The sequence below is a fragment of the Sarcophilus harrisii genome, chromosome 6, assembly GCF_902635505.1.
Source record: "Sarcophilus harrisii chromosome 6, mSarHar1.11, whole genome shotgun sequence".
Classification (NCBI taxonomy): Eukaryota; Metazoa; Chordata; class Mammalia; order Dasyuromorphia; family Dasyuridae; genus Sarcophilus; species Sarcophilus harrisii.
In genome coordinates this window covers 91,450,586-91,475,977 of record NC_045431.1, presented here as the reverse complement: position 1 = coordinate 91,475,977, position 25,392 = coordinate 91,450,586, and the positions used below count along the sequence as shown (strand labels likewise).

General features: G+C 37.1%; 1 protein-coding gene across 3 annotated transcripts in view; it reads left to right on the top strand.

The window, feature by feature from the left end:
- The window catches only part of MARCHF1 (membrane associated ring-CH-type finger 1), a 1,010,725-nt gene that overhangs the window by 873,260 nt on the left and 112,073 nt on the right, over window positions 1-25,392 (top strand). For 2 of the 3 annotated variants that reach the window (XM_031942767.1, XM_031942768.1), the window contains 2 exons: window positions 14,791-14,870; window positions 15,178-16,995. In XM_031942767.1, the coding sequence (XP_031798627.1) occupies window positions 14,791-14,870; window positions 15,178-15,961 (864 nt within the window). In that variant the 3' untranslated portion in view covers window positions 15,962-16,995. Of the gene's footprint in view, window positions 1-14,790; window positions 14,871-15,177; window positions 16,996-25,392 lie in introns of those variants that run through there. The other variant, XM_031942769.1, reaches the window with a different exon arrangement.

Genomic DNA, 25,392 nt, shown 5'->3' with positions numbered 1-25,392 from the left:
AACAAGTGCTTCTGAAAAATATATGCTTAAAGGCTTCCTATGAATTTTCAGCATTTTGTGTGTGTGTATAAATGTTCCTATTAACCTTTGGGTAAAATAGATTTCCCTAGGTTTTACTTTCCCATAGTTTTTGAATCTCTGAGGAGTTTTTAAAAATCTATTCCATTTTTAGATTTTTCAGTTCTTTTTTAAGAAGCAAAATTGAGGGTCTGTTGCTTCATCTCCAGGCAGATAAATGTAAACTTCTTCATCTTCCACTTATGACTACCATCTCAGAATGTCCAGTATTCAGCAATAAGTCAGCAAAGGAAAGAACTTAAAGATTCTGTTTTCATTTTTAAAAAAAGTTCTCTCTAGACTGAAATTTACATCAAACTGGGAAACATAAATAAAGTTTATTAAATTTTTAAATCCAAAGTCATTTTCATCAGGTCAGAGTATATCATATATTCTTTCCCTTCCATTTCTGAGTTCCCCCTTGCTTTACATTCTAAGTTTCTCCATCCTCAAAACCTTCTCTCCTCCCTCTTGATATTGTGTGTATGTTTCCCTTGTTTCATTTTTATAATCATATCCATCACAAAATTTTAACAGGAAAGGATTTCAAACTTCATCTAGTTCGACAACTTTGTTTTACAGTTTAGGAAACTGAGTTACAAATGATTTGCCCAAGATCATACAGACTCAGCAGAATTTGAAATGAAATCCTCTGTCTCCAAATGCTACACTCTTTCTACTAAACATACTGACTCTATAAGTTCAAAAGCTTGTATTGTTTGATCAGTCAACAGGCATTTATTGAGGATTAATCGTTGTAAGGTGACAAAAAATCCAAAACAAAACAAAAAGTCAGCTCTCAAGAATTTTTGTTGTTTTAATCAAAACAACACATACATACATTAGTATATAAAGAACAAGTAGAAAATTAACAGAATATAGTTAAATATAAGACAGCATATATTGGTGAAAGAGGGCACTAGCAGGAGAAGCAGAGTTTTATCTAAAAGGTGATGCTTGAATTGAGTCTTCAAGGAAGTAAGGTTGGCTATGAGAAAAGGTAAAAGAGGAGTGCCGTCCAGAACATTAAGAATGGCAAGTGCATGGTTATGGATTTGGGAAATGGAATACCATGTATGAGAAACATAGAGAAATCAAGTTTGGATTGATGAATAAGAAAAAGGGATTGACATATAAGGATGGTAAAGAAGTTAAGATGCAGTTGTTTTAGGATTTTATTTATATTTTGTTCTAAGGGCAATTGGAAGCACCCTGGAGTTTATTGAGTCAGGGAGTGGCTTAGTTGACTCTGCATGCTAACAGCTGTATGAAGAGGGATGAAGTTTAGAGATACCTCAGGTAGAGAGACTAACTAGGAGACTATTTCAGTAATCTAGACACGTGGTGATGAGAATCTGAACTATTATAGTAATTGTTTGAGTAGAGAGAGGGGGTCATAAGTGAAAAATGTTAAAAAGATAAAACAACTAATTGGGTTATGTGGGGTAATAAAAGGGAAAAAGTCAAAGTTATCAAAGACAAGATTATGAATTTAGGAGACAGAAAGAATGGTAGTAATCTCAACAGAAACTGATTTCAGTGGATGGGAGGGGTGGGAAATGGAATGTTGAGTTTCAGTTATCTCTAAGATGTTCAGTTAGCAATGTATAATAAGCTACCAATGATAGGAAATTTTAATTCAGAAAAGTTAGATTAGATATATAGATTTATGGGTCATTGGAGCAGCTAGGTGGTACAGTAGAAAGAGCATCAGTCCTAGAGTCACAAGGACCTGAGTTCAAATCACACCTTAGTCTCAGATACTTACTAGCTATGTTTATGACATTGGACAAGTCACTTAGCAACAACTGCCTTCTTCCCCCAACTTCCCCCCCAAAATTTGGGAGTCATTTGTAGAAAAATGGGCACAGAGCTAATGAGGTAATCAGAGATAATGTAGAGAGAGAAATGAGTAAATGATAAGACCTTGGGGTATTCTTACAATTAGGGAGCATAATATAGTTGATAATTCAACATAAGAGATTTTTTTAAAAATAACCAGATGGATAGGAGGAGAACCAAGAGAATTTCATGTCATAAAAGCCCCAAGGAGAAAGTATGGATAAGGAAAGGGTGGTCAGCTGTGTAAAGTGCAGCAGGTTAGAAAGAATGAAGTCTAAGAAAAGATAATTAGATTTAGAAAATAAATCTTTGATAACTTTGGAGAGAAGAGTTTTCATTTGAGTTATGAGTTTGGAAGTCAGAATAAAAAAGAGTGCGGGATAAGTGAGAGGTGAAGAACAAGAACAGACACCAAACAATAGGTTTAGCTAAGAAAGAGGGGAAGAAATTTAGAATTGCTTTTTTTTAACTAAGGACGGGAAGACAGGAATTTTTGAAGATACCAGAGAAGGACGAGAGAGAGAGAGAGAGAGAGAGAGAGAGAGAGAGAGAGAGAGAGAGAGAGAGAGAGAGAGATTGAGAGATTAGACAGGAAAGAAATAATGGAAGAAGCAATCTGGATCAGAGAGGAGGGGCAGTGATGAAATCAAGGATTGCCTTGGATCCCCACACTGTCCAAAATTAGAGGAAAGGAGGGAAAGGAGATGATGACAATAGATTTTGAGATAATGAGAAAGGGTGAATTCAAAGTGAATGACCTCAATTATCACAGAGAACACTAATATCCCTGATAACACATTTTTTACTATTTAAAAAAAAACTTTTTTTTTTTAATGGTATGTGGAGATAATGCTGGGTTTGGAGTCAAGAAATCTGTTTTAAGTGTGAGTTCATGTATTTGCTATATTGTCCAGTAATTGAACTTGTCCAGATCTCAGTTTCTTTTTAAATGAAAGGAATGGAGGAGGGGGAAGACAGTCCTTTTTGTCTTTTTTGAGATTCTATAATTTAAAAAATGAGAGAGAGAGAAATCCTATACCTAACATAGTAACTTTTCTTTTTGATAAAAGAGGAAAGTAGGACACAAATGAGAAAGGATGAAAGAAAAGATTTAATCAAACATAAAAGAGTCTTCATCTCTGAACATGGCACAGATCAAAGGAACTAATCACTTTACTGCCTATAAACTGAAATCTAAGGAATGACTTGGAAAAATGTGAGAGCAGTATGCTCATCCCTCTATCCCTTCTTCTTTAGGTTCCCTCTCTCACTACAGACCAGCCTTCACCTACTCTGGTAGGGTTCCTCAGAAGAGTCAGTAGCTAAATCTAAATACCTAGTACAAGGATACTATAGTTTCCCCAGGCTTCCTACCCATAAATGAATCATCTGATTTGATTAATTCAGAACAAAAGCATTTACTGAAAATATTATGTGTTATCCCCTCCTCCCTTTTCTTCCCTCCTTCCATAAGATTGTGAGGTCCTAAAGGACAAGAATTATCTCATTCTTTTCTTTATATTTCCAGAATTTAGTGTACTATGTAGTACATAGCAGGTACTTATAAATGTTTATTAAATGATTATTTCTCTTTTGGAAATAAAAAGCAAAGCAAAAACAAGTCACTTAACATTCTGCTCTTAAATCTGGAGCTCATTCTTCCATTGATGCACACAATGTCCATGGGAGAAAGTTGCCACAGAATTAAAGTACTATGAGAGGAACACATGTGGCCAGAGCAACTCACAATTCTATGTAGAATGACAGACCTCAGGCTCCCTTCTCTTTTTCCAGGAGTGTACTTACAAGGTTCACAGAACAGCATAGTACCTGTGGTGGACAGTTGATTCCACTGCTAAATCTTGATCCTTTGCAGCTAGGATAGACTAATCTCCTTCCAGGAAGCCTCCTGATAAGGTCAGCATCCTGGATTCCCTCCGATGGGCTGCTCCATAGTTATTCTATTGCTAAGCTGGATGGAGCTGAACCTCCATTTATCTAGGTTTGCACTTCAATGGAAACTGTTGTTTCTATCATTTCCCACTGCAGGCTCTGCTTATGTTCTCAGCTAACTAGTGTGATGCTCTTTCAGAAAAGTCAGAGTCCCTTTGTCTAGGATTGGCAAAAGCTTCTCCAAAAAACTCTTCCTCTTCACTGAGATCTATCTATTTCTTCTTCTCAACCTCTCAGGCAGAAAAGTATAGCCTCTTTTTAACAAGCATATTCTTCCAGAGAATAGATAATAAAACAAAAGTAATTAGCCACTCTTCTACTAAGCTCTGAGGTTTTTTGTTTGTTTGGGGGATGGGAGGGAGAGCACTGGATCAACCCTTCCTGATGCAGGGCTGGTTCTTCACAGTGAAAAATCTTGCTCTTGCAATTATGAGGAACAAAATCATTGTTTTTACTGACTAAAGTATAATCAGGTAGTATCTATTTATCTACAAACCATAAAGCATGTCTAGAGTTCAAAGCTCTTAGTTATTAACTCCAATGTTCCTTCCTTGGATGGAGGCAAAGGAGTATCTGGGAAGCAAGACACCAAGCCATTATTCGCCCTTAGAGAGTACACTATGTCTTCTTTTTTGGTTTGTTTTTGTTTTATCAAAGACTCACCTTTGTCCTTGTCCTTGTTTCTTTCAATCATCAAAATCAACAAAGTCTGAAAGTGGTGTACTTTCTCTACACATGGACACATTTCTATTTTCTTCCCAGAGACCTTGATGAAATTTATAGCAGGTTTTATTTTATTTTAAAGGCAATAGCTGCTTCAACTGTATTCCCAACCTCAAATTCTAGAGTCATTTACCCCTGTTCATAATTGATGTGCTTATTGTTCCCCCAAGAGCAGCCATTTAATGATGACTGTGTGTGGTTGTTCTTTGTCACTTTTATTTATTAGGCTTTGGATTCTCAAAATGGAGAGGATCTCAAATTAAGGACAGTGGGGAGAGAAAAACTGTTGAATCCTATGAAACAATAATTAAACTCCAAACCTTCCTGGCCAATCAAGGGTATAGAACATTGTCCCCAGAGCAGGGGCATGGCTGAGATGCCACCAAGATGGGTTGCCTGGCCCAGCCTATAAGTGGATTCTTAGAAAACCTAATTTCAAATTACTGTCTTTAATTATGCTGCTGATATAAATAACTCTGATAAAATTAGTGCAGCTGGCCTCCTGTTTGTTTTCCCCATTGGAATGCACTGTACAATGCAATCATCTGAAATAAACATCTATTACAAAGAATGCTCCATTTCAAAGAACATATTATTCTGTTCATCCAACCAAGTGGAGTCTCTCCCTCCCAACCCCCATATCAATCTTGTGCCTATTAAAGGAATGAACCAATTACAAAGTCCTCATAATATACCAACTGGTAAATTAAAACAATACATTTCTCTTGAATAGGGGCACACACTTAAAAGGGTTTAATTTGTTTTTCCTCAACACTTGTTTAGCCAGTTGCCCTTATTTTCATCTTGAAAGAATTTCATACTGTATTCAGAATGACTGGAATGCTTCATCCCTTCAAAAAGTAGTCTCTTTAAAAAGCCTGATTATCTTTAAAAGGAAGCAAAAGGCTGAACTTCAAGAAACCTAGTACTTCATTGTGGGGAGAGGGGAAATTTTAGTATGAGAATAACAAAGAACATTTATGGATTATCTATTATTTCAGGATCCTGTGCCAGGTTCAGAGGGGATATAAGATGAACAAGATTTGCCCAAAGATAGGAAAATTTGTCTCAGAGATTTCAAGGACCCCAGGTGGTATTTGTATCCCTGTAAGGCAAAAGGTAGTAACTGAGTCTCTAACAAAGAAAAGCAAATGGGGCAGTGATGGGACAGAGATAGGGAGGCCTTCAGCTGGATATGGGGGCAGACCCTGTATTCCTGTCCTCCCCAGATGTCTGCAAATAAGGACTGGATGACTACATATTCATTGTTTGTGGGAATTATTTTTCCAACATGATTTGTGTTACGTGACTTTCCAAGTATTTTCTAACTCTGAAGTCCTTTGATTCTGTAAGAAATATAAGTGTGTGTTCCAGCTTTAGGAAATTCATTTTAATTCACTGATTTAAGCATTTCTCCTATCAATTCTATTTATGCCTAGAAAACCTTCACAGAAAAGAATTAAAATAGAATATGAATAATGCTGAAGACAGATTCAAAAAACTTCATTCTAGACCCCCCCCATCTGTTATTTGCTCATTTTCTTACCTCAGACAACTCCTTTAGTTTTCTGAACCTCTTTGTTCATCTATAAAAGGGACATGATAATACTTTCTTTGCCTATATCATAGTTGAGAGTACTGAATAACAGTGCATGGCAAAGGACTTTGTAGCATGTGGAGTGCCATTCTAAGGAAAACACAATTATAATAACTGTTTTTTATAGAGCACTTGAAGGTTTATATAGTATCTTGCATTGCATGTCTGATTTTATCCTCCCAACAATCCTAAGATGAAAGTCACATGAATAGTATTGTTCCCATTTTACTGAACAGGGGACAGGCCCAAATATTCATCCTTGGTCACACAGACTAGAAAGCATTAGGGGGAGGGGTCAATTGCCATTCTATTGTTGTTTTTTCCAAGATAACACCCTGCTATAAATATAGTAACAAAAAAAGACATCAAAATTAGTTGAGCTTGAATGAGATTTTACTTTATTATCATACTAATAGCTAGCATTAACAGTTATCCCTTACACATTGTGAGAGTTAGGGGTACTGCACCTTGAGATTTTAAAAATCCAACTAAAATTTTTTGCTCTTCTCTTTGTATCAGAGAAGCCTGATTTTTTTTTTCTTTTTCTTTTATGGAGTGTTTACAGTATTTTATTGTTAAAAATGATTAAGTATTTGCTCATAAGTTCTGCGTTGTCAGCTGACCTTTGCATGTCATCTGTGGCTTTTACAAAACTCCTATCAAATTCCCATTTAATTTTTTATGCAAACCCATGATAGATTGAAACTGGGATGGGAAAAGTCATGGTATGAAAGGGATAACTGTATACAGCACTCTTGAGTTTGACAAATGCTTTATGAATATCTCATTTCATCTCATCAAAACTCTGGAAAATTAGGAGGTGAAGTTAATTCCATTTTACAGATGAGGAAATTGAGTCCAATAAAAGTTAAGTGATTTACCCACGATACAGCTAATAAGTGTTGGAGGCTGGATTTAAAATTGGGTCGTCCTGACTCTGGCTCCAGAGCTCTAACTACTGAGTCCCCTAGATGCCAAGGAGAGAAACAATTCCCTATAAAAAGATATGGAGATGGAAGAAACTCATGGTTTGGTGAAGAGCTACTGGCTTTGGGGTCTGAGGGTCTATATTTAGACCTTAAACTTTGCCACTTGCCTACAAGTCACTTATCTCTCTGGCTTTTAGTTGCCTGATTGTAAAATGAGGGAATTGTGATTGATGAATTCTAAAATCTCTTCCAGCTCTCAATTTATGCTCCTTGGGTTTCCCAGGGGAAGAAGTTGAGGCCTAGAAAATTTCAGGTGAATTATTTCAGGTCACATAAGTAGTGAATACATTCCACATTGCAGCTTGCCACATTGTGCTTTCAATACATCACAGATCAGCATAAGAAATTAAAGGTGAATTTGGGGGGAGTCTTGCAGAAGCTGAAAATTACTCACAAAAGCCAGCAGATGACACAAGAAAAATTTAGAAACTCAGAAAAGTAAATATTTACATATTTCATTTTTTTAAATACTGTAATAATTCAGATTTCTTCTCTGATACAAAGGGGGGGCAAAAAATTTTACGTGGATTTTCTAGATCGAGGGGGCAACTGAGCCCCTAACCCTGAGATGTAGAAGGAATAACTGAAGATTCAAAACCAGTTAATTGCAGAAAACAAGTGCTATAATCCAGAGTTCCTTTCATCTCACTTAAATTTATAATTATATGGAATTAGTGATATAATTGTTAAGGTTGTCCTAAAGCTATCCAAACAGCATACTACACAAATATTACTGACTTAAGATATAAATTTTTGAATGCATCATTGTGAGCAGTGCAGAATATGCCCAGTGCCCACTAAGCATGTGATTTGCAGAAGCAGAAATGTTTTTTCCTTGGCTATTGTGGAAGTATTTATTGCAATTGCTCATTTTAAATCACCAGGCTGGGGGTAGGGGGGTTCACTTCCTTACAGGAAAGGAGTCCATCTTTGGAACGCTTTGAAGTAAGATCATAGGATTGTGGAACATCATGGGGTTAAGAGTTAGAAAGGACCAGAGGCATCCTCTCATCAATCCCTTCTTTCTGTAAGTGAGAAAATGGGCCCAGAGAACTAGAGTGAGTAACTTAAAAGCATTTGGATAATAATGAGACAGCCAGATTGATGGAGTTTTGCCTGAGTTCAGAAGACCTGAATTCAAATCCTATCTTTGACAAAAGAGACGACTTATCAGCTGTGCAATCCTGGGCAAGTCATTTGCCTCATTTGAAAAATGGGAATAAAAATAGTTTCTATGTTCCAAGGTTATTATGAGGATCAAGTGAAATATTTTTAAAGCGTTTTGCAAATTTTCAATTGCCATATAAATACTTGTTATTGTTGTTGTTATTATTATCATTATTATTATTGGAGCAGGGACTTGAACCCATATGCTCTACAGACCCACTGCTCTTATTGCTACACGCTGACACCAGTCTAATATTATATATCCAGATTCCCAAGTGGAGCTAGAACATCTTTGGTCCTTTCCCCTTTCTCCTTGCCTGAGGTTGTTGCTGTCTTGCCAAATTCTCATTTCAATTCAGTAAGTAATTATTAAATGCTTACTATGTGTCAGGCTCTGTGCTGAGTGCTAGAGGTATGAAAAGAGACAACAGGCAGTTCCTACCCTCAAGAAGCTTACAATCTAAAGGGGGAGACAACATGTACATAAATATATACAAATCAAGTGACATATAGTATAAGTAGGAAATAATTAACTGAAGAAAGGCACTGGGAGGTACAAGTGAATTGGATTTCAGTGAGGGAGGCTGTGCAAAGTCTCCAGTCTTACTTTTTCCTCCAAAACCATCTGGGTCTCTAGTCAAGATATGGATCAAGATGAATGGAGATGGCCTTATGGAGGGAGAGGTTGGGGGTTGGGGTGGGAAGTGAAGGGAAGGATGTGGAATTTTAGTTGGAACCTTAAAGGAAGCCTGGGAGGTCAATAGTTGGAGTGGAGGAGAGAGCATTTCAGGTTCTCCTGATTCTCCTATTATACAATCAGTAATTTTTGGAAGATGGTCTGAAATTCCAGATAGAATCTGGTTATTGGAAGGAAACTATAGGTAATTAATAATAATAAGCAACATTTATATAGCACTTTAAGGATGGCAAATATAACTTACAAATACATAATCCTATGAGGTGGGTGCTATTTTTAATCCCCATTTTTACAGATAAGGAAACTGAGGCAAAGATTAAACAATTTGTTCAAGATCACACATCTAGCTAGTAGATTTCTGAGGCTAAATTTGAACTCCGGTCTTTCTGGCCCCAGATCTAGCACTCTATCCATTACACAATCTGCCTGCCTTATCAAGTCATCTTTCTAGTTTGTACAGGAATTACCTATAATATCTTTAAAATGCAATTATATAGTTTTTGATATGTCATTATAGTAATGAGAAATCATTTTATAATTTACTGAAAGATATAGACCCCACTGTAGGGAGATGTAAACTGGAAGAATTTGGAGGAAGACGCTTGCTGGATAAGATAGTTTTATGAAGTTTTACTCAAGTCCCAGAGAGTTTACCCTTGACGTTGACCTAGAAGAAGATGGAAAGAATGAGACTGTGAGGAAGTCACCATGGCAAAATATTATATAGCAGCTATCTCAGATGACCAAGGTTATGTCAATACAACTATAAAAATAACCAGGGAAAGATGGCGATGTCCTAACTTGAATTATGCACTGAAAAGGACTTACTATCCAAGAAGAATGAGATGGTGACATTTTCTCCTCTTTCACTAATTGCAAAAGTCCTCAACATGAAGTCTGTGAAGTATGTATATTTGTATATGTATGTGTATATATAAACAAATCCCCATGTATACATACATATTGTGTGTATTATATATATAGAAAACTATATTTCTGCGTCAATCAATTAACAAATATTTAAGTATCTATATTTCTATATTTTATTTTATGAATTTAAAAACTTATTTTGTAAAGGTATCTTAGACCTCACCAGACATAAGAGGAATACACACACAAAAGGCTTAAAAACCCTGGGACCTATTATGAAATTTGATGGACATCAAAGCTCGGGCTTTTTGCTGAGTTTTTCAATGCTCATAAAAAAATGAAGAAAGAGGATTTTCCCCTTTTATAAAGAAGACAATTTTTGTTCAGCAAAACTGAGCTGAGGACAGAGTCAGTTGATAGTCACAGAGGCAGGGGGAGGGTTGGTATTATTTTCCTTAAGTCTTGTGTCCCAATTCTAAACCCAAAGGAATGATTGTGCATTTGTGGCTACCCTAGTAAGGTGCCTGACCTTATCTGTGAGCTCCCTGTGGTGCTTGGATTAATCTTCCATGTTCACTATGAGTGACTGAATGGAATAGTGGGACTATCATGATTATAAAAGTAGAAGTCTTTTAAGTTCCAAGGAACTGAATTTGTATACCGCTAAAACCCTGAAAATCAAGATGAGATATTAAGATATGTTGAGTAAAAAGTTTCATTCATGCATTCAACATTCCTTCAATAAATTATTGAAGTTTTATTAATGTTTTTAATTAAATATTTATATTCTCTCCTTCCTACCTTTTTTAATCCAATGGAAAAGGAAAAAAAAAGAAAAATCCTTGTAAAAAATATGAATAGTCAATAAAACAAATACTTGCTCATCCATGTCCAGAAATGTGTATCTCATTCTATATATTTAGTCCATGTCCTCTTAGGCAGAATATGGCTAGTATTTTTCATCATTATTGATTTTCCATCAGGGTTGGTCATTGTTGATCAGAGTTCTTAAGTTTTTGAAAGTTCAACAAGGATTTATTACAAACCCACGTGGCAAATACTGTGCTAAGTGCTTAGGATACAAGAAGACAAAACAACTAAACACTTTTAAATAGACCACCTAATCCAGTGTTCTCGTTTTATACCTTGGGAAAGTGAGTCTCAAACAGATTAAGGTGGTTTGCGGAAAGTCAGGTTAAAACCCACAAAGAACTTAAAACAATTGGGAGATCAGTAAATAAAAGAGGGCAATACACAGGATGTCCCACAGGAACCTCAAGCTTATCATGTCCAAAACAGAACTCATAGTTCTCTCTCCCCTTTGAAACTTTCCTATTATCTTCATCAAGGGCACCTCTATCCACTGGTCATCCAGGCTTGCAATACTACTGTCATCTCCATCTCACTATGATTAAGTCATAGATTTACTCTAGAACCCTTGAAAACAACTCATGTACAGCCCCTTCTTTCTACATCACCCTAGTTCAGACACTCCTGACCTTTTCCTTTGATTGTTGCAATTGTCTGTTCATCTCCCTTCATTGTCAAAGGGATTTTCCTAAATCATGTCTGTACTATGTTGGCTCCTCTCCTCTTCTCAGTAAACTCCAATGATACCCTGTTAGTTTTCGGGATTATATATAAAGTGCTTTGTTTTGCATGTGAAGATTTTGATAACCTGGTCCCTTCTTACTTTCCCCACTTTCTGACGTTCTGCTACTCTGTAGATTCCCTAAAAAATAGCCAAACTAGCCTGATCTTGCTGTTCCTCATACTCCATGAAATCACAGTGGCTGTCCTTTGTACCTAAAGTCCTCCTCCCTCCCAACCTCTGACTCTTAAAATCTTTGTCTTTCTTTAAGAACTCTCTGGGATACTACGACCTACTACGATAGCTAGTGCTATCCCCATTAAGGTTATCTTGTTTTTATTCTGTATTGATTCTATATGTTCTAATTTTTATATAGTCTCCATTAGAATTTAAGAGAGCATGAAGAGTTGTTGTTGTTTTTAATTTGCTTTTTCTAAGCACTTGGGGCTGAATGGTACTAAGTGGTGAGGTTGAGAAGGGGTGTTATGCCACAGTCTCTTGGAACTCTTCTACCTCAGTTTCCCTGCACTAGTTTCCCTTATTGTCCTGACTGAGTTTCCCTGAATTGTTCTACCTCAGTTTCTTTAACTGTTCTGCCTCAATCCCCTTAGTTGTAAAAATCCCCCTCTGGTCCATTAAGACTGAGGACCATTTGCTCTAAGGTTATAAATTGTCAATGTGAGACTCAAGATGAGGGGGAGAACAGACTTCCTGGCTCCTAACTCCTTCTGCCCTCAAGAATTTATGACACTACCCCTTCTAAAATATTCCAAAAGATAAGACTATCCCAGATACTTCATTGACATCTTTACTTCTGTTTATTCAGACATCCTGACTCTGGCTTCTAGTAAGAATTTATAGCCTCCCCCCATCCTGACAGAACCAAATGGTTCTGAGAAACTTCCTGCTCTTTTCTTTCTTTGTTCAAAAAATATATAAAAAGACTTGGGATTCTCCCATTCGTCACTGTATATATACTTTGAGACGAGAGTCCTGTCAGTCAATTATACTCTCCAATTAATAAAATATTAAAAACTCTCTAATCTCTATCTTGCCTCAGTTTCTCCGGCATTACAGGGGGACCTAAAAGTCCCAGACCGATGTCACAAAGGCATCTCAAAAAGAATTTGCAGGGTTGAACCTATCTCTTAGTCAAGGGGCAAAGTTTATTAAAAGCAATGTGACACCATAACTGAGCCAACTGAATTCTAAGTAGAGTCCAGTAAAGAAGCAGTACCAACGAGATACACTTATACAGTTTTCTATCTTCTTTCATAGATATGTTAATTTTTAACTCAAGGATAGGGCTAGGAAGTAATCTCCAAATGAAATAAGAGGGGTCTTCAGATAGATTGGGTATGCTCAGTTTCCTGAGACAGGTTCCAAAGCCAGAAGACCAAGGACTCATTAGAACAGAAACCCTAAGGTCAGGAGACCCCCCAAAATCACATTATATCATAAACACTTAATAAATATTGTTTGTGCAAGGGTAGAATTAAGAATTGTTAGAGAGTGAATTATTAATGTTTTATTATATTTCTATCTCTTGGTATAGACACATAGCTATAACCCTAAATGTAAATGTAAGAGGAGAGGAGAGAGAACAGGTATTTACCAAGTGCCTACTATGTGCCAAGGACTGTGTTAAGAGCCTCACAAATATGATCTCATTTGAAATGGACCTCATGTTCTTGTTAAAAGAGTGGATCTGAAGTTGGAAGTTCTAGGTTTAAAAGTCTGCTCTGTCTCTAGTTGCCAGTGTAATTTTAGGCATTTCACTCTCCATTGGGTCTGGATTAGAGGATTCACAAATTTCCTTTTAGCTCTAGGGTTTATTTTTTAATCTTTGAACGTTTAGTTTTAAATTCTTTTGTTCTATAACATAATTCTGGGTGAATTTGAAGCAATTTATTTTGAGAAAGACAAAACTCAAAACAACTTGCTAATAGCATATTTATAAAATAGTACTGCAAATTGATATTTAGAAACTTGAGCAATGCACTCTGTTGAATAAAGTTACTTAAGAAAGGCTTTCTTAAGAAAATGAATTTTGATTCAGGTCTTAGTGGACAAGAGGAACATCATTAGAGTTTAAGTTTAGGAATTCACAGGTGAGAATCAGCAAGATGGAAATTAGCAAATTTTGTTGGGAGCTGAGAAGAAGGAATTAGTGAGTTGTCTGGGGGTTTCAAATCAACTTGGCTATGGTAGATTTCTATTGCATTCTAAGAGTTTTAGTTCTAAGGATAAATGGCATCCTAATGATCCCAGAGAGTTAATTCACCTTACCTTACTCCCAAACTGAACTAATAAACTGGCATGATGCATATAAGGCACATTCTAAACCTAAAATGATTATGTAACTATCAGCTACTGTTATTTATACTAGAATTGTTTTTTAAATATTACAGATTAAGAGTGAGAGGAAGTTTTGTGTAATGGGGATGGGGGGTGGAAAACCAACAATGGACTTGAAGTCAAACCTGTTTTGAAGTTACAGTTCCAACTACTTCCTCACAGTATGACCTCTCTGGCAAGCCATATGACTTCTCTAGAACCCATTTTCCTCTTCTATAAAATGGGGAGAAGAATCATATTTATTCTGCCTTATCTCACCTGGCGGAAGTGATTATCAAATGACTAAATATGCCTGTAGAAATACTGAAGACTTGGTCCAGACAATTAGCTGTACTCCTCCTTCCACTTCTGCAGACCTGGCCTAGATAGTAATAACTAGGTGATGCCTTTTCTCAAGCTGGCAATTCAGCCAAGTGTGCCCTGGCAGCCAGGCTTCCAGGCTTTAGGGCAGTCATCAGTCTTCTAGGCTTTGAGATCTTATCAGATTCAGTGAGTCTCTGTTCCATCTACTCAGATAATAAACCCAGTGGCATTTAATAAATAAACAAAATATCTGATTACCAGGACCTTCTAGATTCAGATCAGTTTTATCTAAAGAAGGTTCAGAGATCTTTGTGTTCTTGGGTCTCCCCAGGAGGTTTCATATGCAAATTGAAGAGTCCTTCCCAAGTTTACTGTAAATAGAAGGGAAACTTGTGGAATCCTCTTCCTCCAGGGCAAAGTCAAGGGCGACTCTAGCTTCTCAGCTGCAGTAGTTCCTCAAACAAGTTTTATTTTTGCATACATACAGACCACTCTTAACTTCCTGTATTCTGTGAGCTGAGGAGCTAGCACCATGACCGGCAGCAACATTTGCTGCAACTTTTTAAATATGTGGGAAAAAAATAAGATTTCGAGCATGTATTACATTAACCAAGATTCCAAATTATCAAATTTGTTTCAACAGGCAAGCAGCCCAACTACAGGAACAGCTCCCAGAAGCCAGTCCCGGCTGTCTGTCTGCCCATCCACTCAGGACATCTGTAGGTATGTACCGAAATGAAAGTCTTCTCCATTCCCCCTCCCCATTTTTTAAAATTAGTCTTCTGTATTCTTATTATGCATCCTGGCAAAGTACCCCTTGCTTCTGCTTAACCCTAATCATTGATAGTTAACATTGACATAAGAAAAAAACTTTTTTTTTTCGTTTATTTCCTTTTCTTTCCAATTGAGCTCTGTTTGCAAACTCTTAAGTTCATGCTGCCATTTTCATCTTTCTTTCTCTCTCTTTTTTCCTACTGCTTTCTTCCATTTCCCACTTCCCACCCTGTCCTTTGCCTGTTGCATTATTTAGATCTTCCACTTTGCATGATTTGTCAGAAGACACATTTGAGCATTCCACCCCTGTCATGGTGCTGACCCCTACGTGTAGGGAGTCTAATAAAAAACAATTGAAACAGAGGTTTAGGCGGAGAAAGAGAGAGGCTTCTGAAAGATATGAGCATGCAGAAAAGCAGAGAAAGGGGAAGAAAAATAAATTTCACCTCCCCATCTCAAGTCCCCGATGGAGTGAATTCCACAAGGAGATGTCCGATTCGTCTTCCACAGACGAAGATCAATGGGTTCAGTCTCGGCAAAGAGCCCAAGAAAGAAGTAAACTTCCCCGAAGAGGAAGAAGAAGCAATAGCAGGATGTGCAGAAACCTGGATGGGTCCCCAACTTCTAACACCGTTGAGGTTGTTCATCTGAGAACCAGAGAAAGCCCCGAGCTGCCCGAATATGAGTGCTGCTCTTTAAGTCACCGCAGCGGAAAAGCCAAGAGATATAAAGAATATAGTCTTCCACCACATCTCAAGTCTCCTGAGACAAAGAGTTTCCCAGAAGACCTTGAGGGAAATAGGAGCCAGAACTACTTTGGAGACTCACAGTCTTTGGCTTATCTCGGGCAAAATGAAGTTCCCAAAGAAACCTTTTCCGAGAGAAATTCAGACCTAGAGACAATGCCAGCCATTTCATGCCTGGAAGAACAAGTGGCTTCAAAGACCTGTGTAATGAATACTGCTCAGGAGCTTCCTGCCCAGTATGATGACAGGTGTGATGATGATGATTCAGAGGTGTGCAGGTCAGTTGCTAATTAGAGAGATCCCACAAACCCTTGCCCTTAACACGTTCCTTCTTCTTAAAGGGTTTTATTTATCCCACTTCCATCACCCTCCCCTTTGGTAATGATTATTTAGAGACTAATTAAGAAAGGGCTTAACCAGACCTGAAGAGATGAGTGGGGGAGGTTGAAATCTAGATATCTGAGACTTGACTCTAAGGCCCCTTGAATGTTGACAAGATAGAAATAGATGTCTGCTTCCTCCTCCACTTCTTTGGAATCCAAAGTCATCTTGGCAATGAGCCTCATAGACCACTTCCGCTTAAGCAACCGTTCCAGTCAAAGCAAGAAAGAGATTGAGGAATCCTTTGTTGTCTCAGGAAATAGCTAAATTGGCTAGTATTCTTCACCTCAGATTCATCTATATGAATTTGGTTCAAATCAGCAATGATAAATGAACTGGCCCCTACACCGCTAGAAACATATTCGGGACCTAGAGGCTTGAGATTCTGTTCTTCAAGGGCAGGTTTTTTTTTGTTGTTGTGTTTTGTTTTTAATGAGAAATGTCACCTCTGCAGTTAGGGCTAATTTGTTGTGTAATTGTCAGGCTCAGCTGGGAGATGTCAGATGGAAAATATGGAGACATAGATCACAACAGGTTGTTGGGGCAGCTGGGAGAAATGGTCATGGGAGAAAGCTACATTGTGCTTGCAATTAGAATGTCACTACAACACTTTATATATGCCAAGAAAAGTTAGGTATTGCACTTTTTACCAAGCTGTATGCATTTCTAAAATAATACCACTGCACAAATTCATTTCAAAAAAGAATTCCAGTACCATCTGTACCTATGGCTACAGAGTTAACTTAAGCATTGTGGAATTGATATATAACCTGTAGGGTTGATTGAGTTTGAATTATCCAGGTTTGGTGACCAGAAGGAAGAAGGAGGAAGGATTTTAGGAGGATTTTATAAATCTGCAGTATCTGTGTTATACTTGAAGGACATGTGACTTGGAAGTGCAAGGGAGAGATCTCTCTCTCACACATCCAGAGAGAGAGAAAGAGAGAGAGAGAGAGAGAGGGAGGGAGGGAGGGAAGGAGGAAAGCGGGTGGGGTGGAGGGAAAGCATTTAGAGTTAAAGGATTGTAGTCATGGGCAAGGAGTTTCCATAAAGATGGGACATTGAAAGTCTCTAGTCTTCAGTCCTGGATTATTTCAGAAAAGGTTCCAGAAGGCATGATTAGTATCTTGTCATTTTGTCAAAAAGAGAAAGATTTGACCCACCCACCCCATCCTCTCCCATATAAAACTTTTCCAAGCTCCTACAGTGGATTTCCATTAAGAATGTGACACATATCAAAGTCTCTTCCAGACTGGAGTAATCTGAGAATATCCTTTTCCCTGGAAGCTGTCACTTCCAATCTACTTGTTGTCTTTCTCTATGTGCTCATTTCACTCTTAGGTTCTGGTGGGTAGGAAAACCAGTAAGAGAATTCTTGCAGTTTTGTTCGGATGTCTATTACTTTTAACCACTTACACAAGGTGACAAAAAGAGGAAAAGGATGTATATTCCTGAAATTTAATATCTACTCATATTTAAGGAGTTATTGAATCTAGATTCAAAGGATTAACACTGCTTCCAGTCCTATGATTTTCTAATAATAATAACTAGAATTCATATATCTCATTAAGGCTTGCAAAGTATGTTGCAAATGTCATTTGATCCTCACGACAACCCTGGGTGGTAGGTTATAATTTCCCCCATTTTATAGGTGATAAAGCTGAGACAGACTAGTTAAATTATGGCTGCAGAATCACAGAACTAGGAAGTACCTGAATCTAGATTTGAACTGAGGTTTTCCTAGTTCCATACCCAGCGCTCTAACCATTTTGTGCCAACAGTTGAAATACTCAAGTGATATGTATAATACATAAACTTTAACATTTCAATGGGATCATGATTGCCTTCCCCAATGTAGATGTCATCAAACCCTGCTGTCTCATTCTCTGTTATCCTTTCCCATCGCTTTCCATAAATCCTTAAGACAGAATCTAGGTGACACTGGGGAGGACTTATTCTTGTTCTTTCATGTTATATGCAGGATGTGCTAAATTAGCTGAGTTCTTGAGGCAAATTCAATTGAGAGGGCCCAGAGCTCAGTTAGATGCAGTATTGGAAGGTAAGAAGAGGGCAGAAGTACAGAGGATATTCCCATCCTAGGTACTTTGCACTGGCATGGGACGGTCACACTCACATCTCAGGAAAATGACAAGATGATATGTAAAGACCCTTGTCAGCATCCAGAGTTAAATCATTCTTTGCCCCATGCCAGTTACAGTTCTGAAGTGTGCTCTATACTATACAACTCTCATTTAAAAAAGAAAGACTCTTGAAATTGTAAATGTAAGGCTTTTTTTTTTTTCCTAATAGAGATTTTGTTTCTGAGGGACATGTTTTTTAAAAAGACTTTAACTTTTATCTAGACTTTTGTTGACAAGAGATTCAATGATGTATTAGGTCAATCAATTCCTCTACAAGCATTTATTATGCTCTTACTTATGCTCCAGGTGCTGTGCTAAATTCTGGAAAAACCACCAAAGGCAGGAATTGTACCTACCTTTAAAGGAGCTATATTCTAATGACGAATTTTACAGGTAGTCAAAACTATAGTCTGAGTACATGGAAGATGATCTTAGAGGAGAAGATGACTTTCTTTCCTAATGAGAATTATTGTTAACATTTTCTGAGTGAGAACTGCATACAGGAGTCTACCTTAGGTGCTGGTAATACAAAAAGACCATTAAAAAGGATTTAGGATGGGTCCTGCCAAATAATATCGAGGAGATACAACATGTCACAAAGATGGGGAGTCATCCAGAATGTTTTCACATGGTCAAACCATTTCCAGTTCAAGGGGCAAAGCTTTATTATAATATCATAAGGCAGACAAAGTCCCTAATGAACTTGCAATTAATAAGAGGGGAAATTATCCAGAGCAAGGTGTGTTAACTATGCTAATTGTGTGTGACAGTAATTCTACTGGTGCTCCTGATCATCCTCTTTATACAAGACAGTCTCAGAAGTTGGTACCTTAAGATTGTATAAAGTTGTGTAGCATGATAATTGTATAAAATATGTGTGCATATATTGGATTTAACATATATATTTTAACATGTTTAACATATATTGAATTACTTGCCATCTGGGGAGGGAGTGGAGGGAAGGGAGGTGGAATTTGGAACACAAGGTTTTGCAAGGGTAAATGTTGAAAAATTATCCATGCATAATTTCTTTTTGGTTTTGTTTTGTTTTTGCTGGGGCAATTAAGTGACTTGTCCAGGGTCACATAGCTAGGAAGTGTTAAGTGTCTGAGCCAGATTTTGAGCTCAGGTCCTCCTGACTTCAGGGCTGTGCTCTATCCACTACACCAACTAGCTGCCCCTCATGCATATGTTTTGAAAATAAAAAGCCTTTAATTAATTTTTTTAATATTGTATAAGGTAAAAATAGGCATCAATACAGGATAGTTCTATTTGTACATGGTAATGTCAGTAATTTTATTATTATATATATTAATTTTATTATTATTTGTGATTTATAAATTTATATGTATATAAATTTTTAATTTATAAATAAATTAAATTTATTAATTAATATTATATATATATATTAATTATCAGTAAGATAATTCTATAGGGTCACTGGGGCCCATTTAGATACTAAGTGACTACCAGTATCATGGTCTTTTGCTAGAGTCCATTCCATCAGTATTAGATGGTATGTTGGATGAGAAGTTTGAAACATAAATATTATAGGGATCAAGAGGAGGGCTAGATTTTATTAGTCAGTTGTTTTCAGTTGAGTCCAGCTCTCTGTGACCCCATTTGGAGTTTTCTTGACAAAGATAATAGAGTGATTTTCCATTCCTTCTCCTGCTCATTTTACAGATGAAAAAACTAAAGCAAATAGGGTTAAGTGACTTGCCCAGAGTCACACAGCTGATAAGTATCAGCTCAGATTTGAACTCGGGAATATGACTTTTCCTGATGCCAGGCCTGGCCCTCTATCCACTTGCTACCTAGCAGCTGAAAACTTCTGGGGAAATTCATACAGAAAAAGTGACCTGTCAACTAAGAAAGAAAGTTAGAATTTATATAAATAAAGAAGGAGGATGGACATGTACAAAGTGCTAAAGCTGATAAACCAGGAACCAGGAGAAACAAGTTTGGCTGACCTAAAGATTTCTTGGAGAGGGCAAGGGAGAAATAAAGTAGGTTGGAAGCAGATTGTTGCGGGCCAGAGTGTCAGGCTAAGGACTTGGGACTTTGAAGTTTGTACTTTATCCTGTAGACAATAGCAAGCGTTTGAAGATTTTTGAGCTCTAGGATGATATGTGCCAAGTATTATTATAGAAAGGTTAATTTAGAAATGTAATATGTAGACTAGATCTGGGGGAAGGGAAAGGAAAGGGATGGGAATGAGGGAAAATTCAAGGTAGGGATTCCATGAAAAAGGTGGTTAAATTTGGAGTCACAGGACCTGGATTTGAATTTTCACTCTCTCACTTAGTAGGTAATCTTGAGCAAATAACTTCTGAAATTTGGTTTCTCTATCTAAAAAGTGAGGAAGTTAAATGAGATGAATTCAAAGTGATTTCTCTTTTAAATTAAAAATCCTATAAACCTTTATAATAGTCAAGGTATAAGGAGAGAAACCCAAATTTGGAGTAGTGGGAATGGGGTCCTGGGAATGGGAAAGAAGGGATAGATAGATGGAGTAGTCATAAGGGAGAAAGATCTGACTCAAGGTTGGACTGTATGGGACTAGAATTCTTTCAGATCATAGGTCATTCCTTATTCATCTTTGTATTTCCAATCATCCTGATCTATTGACTCCAGAGGGGAGAGTGAGGCTGGTGACTGCACAGTCCCTCCCTCACTTAAATCCAACTCACTTGCATGGCATTAATTCCCTGACATGGACCTCATTGAGAGTGAAGGACAAATAACAGATGTATCTTTGAAAATAGATCTTTGAAAAATAATGGATAATATAAAAGGAACCATAGAACTGAAAAGAGGAAAAATGTTCCCCCTTCCTTAGAAAAGGAAGATAGGTGAGAGCATTCATCATCTAGACCAATAAATTTAACTTCAATTCTTATGCAACATTTTGGTCAAGTCATTGGCTTGAAAGCATTCAGAAAGGGAAGTTTGAGAAGCCAGCAAGGTTTTATCAGGAACAATTCGTGCCAGAGTCAGTTTCTTTGTTTTTCTGCCAAAATTACTAGATTTGTAGATTAGAAGAATATTATAGAAATAGTGTTTTGGGTTTATAGCCAAGCATTTGGCAGAATCTCTCATACTGTGATTGTGGACAAGTTGTAAAGATGTGGGCTAGGTGATAATGGTTGGAAGGATTTAAAATTGAATGATGTCAGTCCAAAGGTATTTATTCATGCCTGGATGGCAAGCTGGAGGCATCTGGTATTTGGTTACTGTTCTATAGATCATGCTTAATTCTATGTTGTCCCCATTTGGGTGTTGTATGTGTGTGTGGGGGGGGGGGATGTTAAAGATATTGGAATGGTTTGCCATTTCCTTTGCTCATTTTACAGATAAGGAAACTGAGGCAACCAGAGCTAAGTGACTTTTCAAAGTCATACAACTAATAAGAGTCTAATGCCAGATTTGAAATCAGGAGAATCTTCTTGACTAAATCCAGTGCTCTATCCACTTGGCCCTCTGCTGTTAAATATGTTAGCTCATTTCCCCAACTTTTAGTCATCTGCAAATTTCATAAAAATTCTGTCTTTGTTTTTATTGAAGTCATAAAAGTAGAGATATCAGTCTCATGACATTTTATGAGAAAAAGCTGAAGTAATTAGCATGCTATATGACTGTCAGGATCAAAATAAGTCTTAACAGGATAGGATAGTGGTTCAAATCCAATTTAATTGGAATAAATTCAAAGTCTGACATTTGGGTTCAGAAACAACTTTGTGCTCAGGAGGGCACAAATTTAGATGTAGAAGATATCTAGTGGTCATCTTGTCCAAACCTCTCATTTCATAGAGGAGAAAACAAATCTAAAAATATTAATTGACTTGCTCAAGGTAACAGAAATACTAATGATCAGAGGACATATTTGAACCCAATATTTCTTTCATTGTGCTATTGTTTATAAATAGCATAGTTAGACATTTACAGGGAAACTGGGTATTTTAGTGGACTCCATACTCAAGATGAATCAGCAATTATGGTAACTAAAAGCAGGAATGTTATCCTAGACTGATGTAATAAAAGCATGATATCTAAGAAAAAAGAAAATGATATAAAGATGCCTAACAATGATCAATATTTCCCAATGTTGGCAGATTGAATTAATTTTTTAAACATTATTTCTTCTATTTTTCATTTATTATCTCTCCAGAGTCATCCCTTATAACAAAAAATAAAACACAGTTTGGCAAAGTTAACTAAGTATATCAAGTTAGACAGCATTATAGTTGTTGTTTCACACCCTTAGGTCTACAAAGCGGGAAGCTATATTTTCTCCTCTCGTTTTTGCAAGACCAAGCTTAGTCATTGTAATTATTCAGTGTCTATGGCACAGTTGTTGTTCTTTCCTTTTTTATTGTTGTGGTCAGCATTTGTTTCTCTTGGTTCAGTTTATTTCCTTTGACTTCAGTTCATATGAGTCTTGCTATGTATCTCTCTATTCTTCTTATTCATCATTTCTTAGGCCACAGTAATTTTTTTTTACAATGTTCAGCTTTTTCCTATTTGATTGACACCCATGTATTTCTAGTTATTTACAGAAAACTGAGCTCCATTTTGAGGGGTCAAATAAATAGCTTTGAGACCAGATTTGCCAAATATATATTACATCATTACTCAACTCTCTCCAAAATGTACCCTGCACCTGACTCCTAAGCAGCACAAGAATAGTTTGTACTTCTAGTGGCAAAGCAGCTGAGGTCAATTGGGGAAAATACAACATAGTTGTTACTTCAAACTTATTTAAACATGCTATTCACTTCATTCTAAAAGACACTCATAGAATTTCTTACTAGGGAAGAGCCAATCTGACTAGACTACATCAGCACTTAAGACAACATAGAACTATCCCAAACACTCTTGATCAGTTTGGAGTCTTAATGATTACTTATGATAATCAGCTCAGCTGAGCTTTCCTGACAGTGTTTATTATCTCTTTCATCTCTATTGGATAGTGTCAAACAATTCTTTTATCTATACTATTTGTTAACTATTTTATCTATACTGGTCAGACTACATCTGAAGTATTTCGTTTAATTCTAAATACCTTGTTTTTGGGCCTAAAAAGTAAGACACTGACAATTTTGGTTGTTCTTCTCTGGATGTTTTCCAGTACAAAAGAAAGCAACCATAATGGGCAGGGCCATTGGAAAGGATCACTTGAAGTGACCAAGAGTGTTTAGACTGGAGGAGAAAAGAGTTGGGGAGAACTTGTCAGCAATTAATTGAGAGTTACTGGGTGGTGCTGCAATGGATAGAGTGCCAAATCTGGAGTCAGGAAGACTCATCTTTCTGAGTTCAAATCCAACCTCTGAGACTTATTTACTATATGACTCTTAGCAGGTCTCTTAACTCTCTCTCAGCTCCTCATCTGTAAAACAAGCCAGAGAAGAAAATGGCAAACTGCTGCAGTGTCTCTGCCAAGAAAATCCCAATTAGAGTCTTGAAGGGTTGGACGGGACTGAACAACAATAACCTTAGGGTTTGTTAGGCAGCTTGGAATCAAAGAACAGAATATCAGATAGCAGGCAGAAGTCTTGGTGTAAGAAACATTTCCTAACCAAGAGACCTAGAACAAAGGAGGATTCGACTGCTCTGGAGTGCCACTGGAAGTCTTTAATCATAGATACCACAGAGAGGATTCCTAAATGTCCTCCATAATCCTTTCCAATGATAAACTTCTGTAGTTGTGTAAATGAGTTTAAATTGTGGGCACTTCCCCAACCATCATGCTAAAAGGCAAATTCTCTCAGCATATCCCCCAAACTACCCTTTCAATACTCTTCTCTCTTGTTCAGCATCTCTTTTGGTCATGGCTTCTCCCACACTGAAGGGCTGCAAGCAAAGGGGGATGTCCATTTCTCAGGGATTCCTGTTCAACTTTGAGCTTTACTAGAGAGCCTCTTAGAACTCTTCCAACTCTGATGTTCTGTGAATTAAAGAGTCCAGTTATTCCATGAATTCTCCAGTTTTAGGAAGCAAAAACATGTATTGATACCCTTAGGTATAGGAAGGAAATAAGGAAACATATTAAGAGTCTACTATCAGTCTCTGAAGTAATTTTCCTAAAGCATAGGTCTGTTCATATCACGCTTCTACTCAATAAATTCCAGTGGCTTCCTTTTGTCTCTAAAAGCAAATATAAAATAAGATTGTTGTTTTATTGGTTTTTTTTGGCATTCAAAGCCCTTCTATTCTAGCACTCTTTTACCTTTCCAGTTTTTTTTTTACGCCTAACTCCCTGATACACACTCCTCAGTCCAGTGACACTGACTTCTTTGTTCCAAGAACAAAATACTCCATCTCTCAGTTCCAGCTCATTCTTGCTATTTGTCCCCCATTCCTGGAATGCTCTTCCTCCTCTGTGCTGACTACTGACTTCCCTGGCTTTTTGTAAATCCTAACTGAAATCTCATTTTCTACAACAAACCTTTCTCAACCCCTCTTAATTCTAATGCCTTCCCTCTATTTTTTTTCCTATTTATCCTGTACATAGTTTGTTTTGTACATATTTGTTGGCATATTCTTCCCCCCATTAAACTGTAAACTCCTTGAGGACAGGAACTGTCTTTAGCCTCTGTATCCTCAGTGCTTAGTGCAGTTCCTGAAATGTGGTAATGGTCAATAAATGTTTATTGATTGAATGGTATGTCAGGCCCTGTGCTGAGTGCTTTATAAGCATTTTATTTGTTTCTTATAATCTGGGAGGTAGATGCTATTATCCCCATTTTATAGTTGAGGAAACTGAGGCAAATAAAAGTGAGTTGGATAACACAACTAGTAAGCATGTGAGAGCAGATTTGAATTCAGGGCTTCCTGACTCCATCTTATGCTGCTTAACTAATATAGTTGTGGGCTTGTAGAGCTAAAAAGAAACTTGGCAATCAGTCTAACTCCTTCATTTTAGAGATAATTAATCTAGCACATATACAAGTTAGTGACAATCTTGCATTTAGAACTCAACCCTTCTATCTCCTGATTCATTTATCTTTTCACTGTGAGATGCGCTTCTTCTATTCCATAATACTGATGTGATAATACTGTTTATTTTCCTGGACTTTATATGTTGAGCCTATATGATTTACAATTCAGAATTAAGATCGTGCCATTGAAATCATCGATTCTTGTAAATTGCCTGGGAACTTTAGTAAGGTTGGTCTGTGAGCTCTTTAAAAAAGACAAATT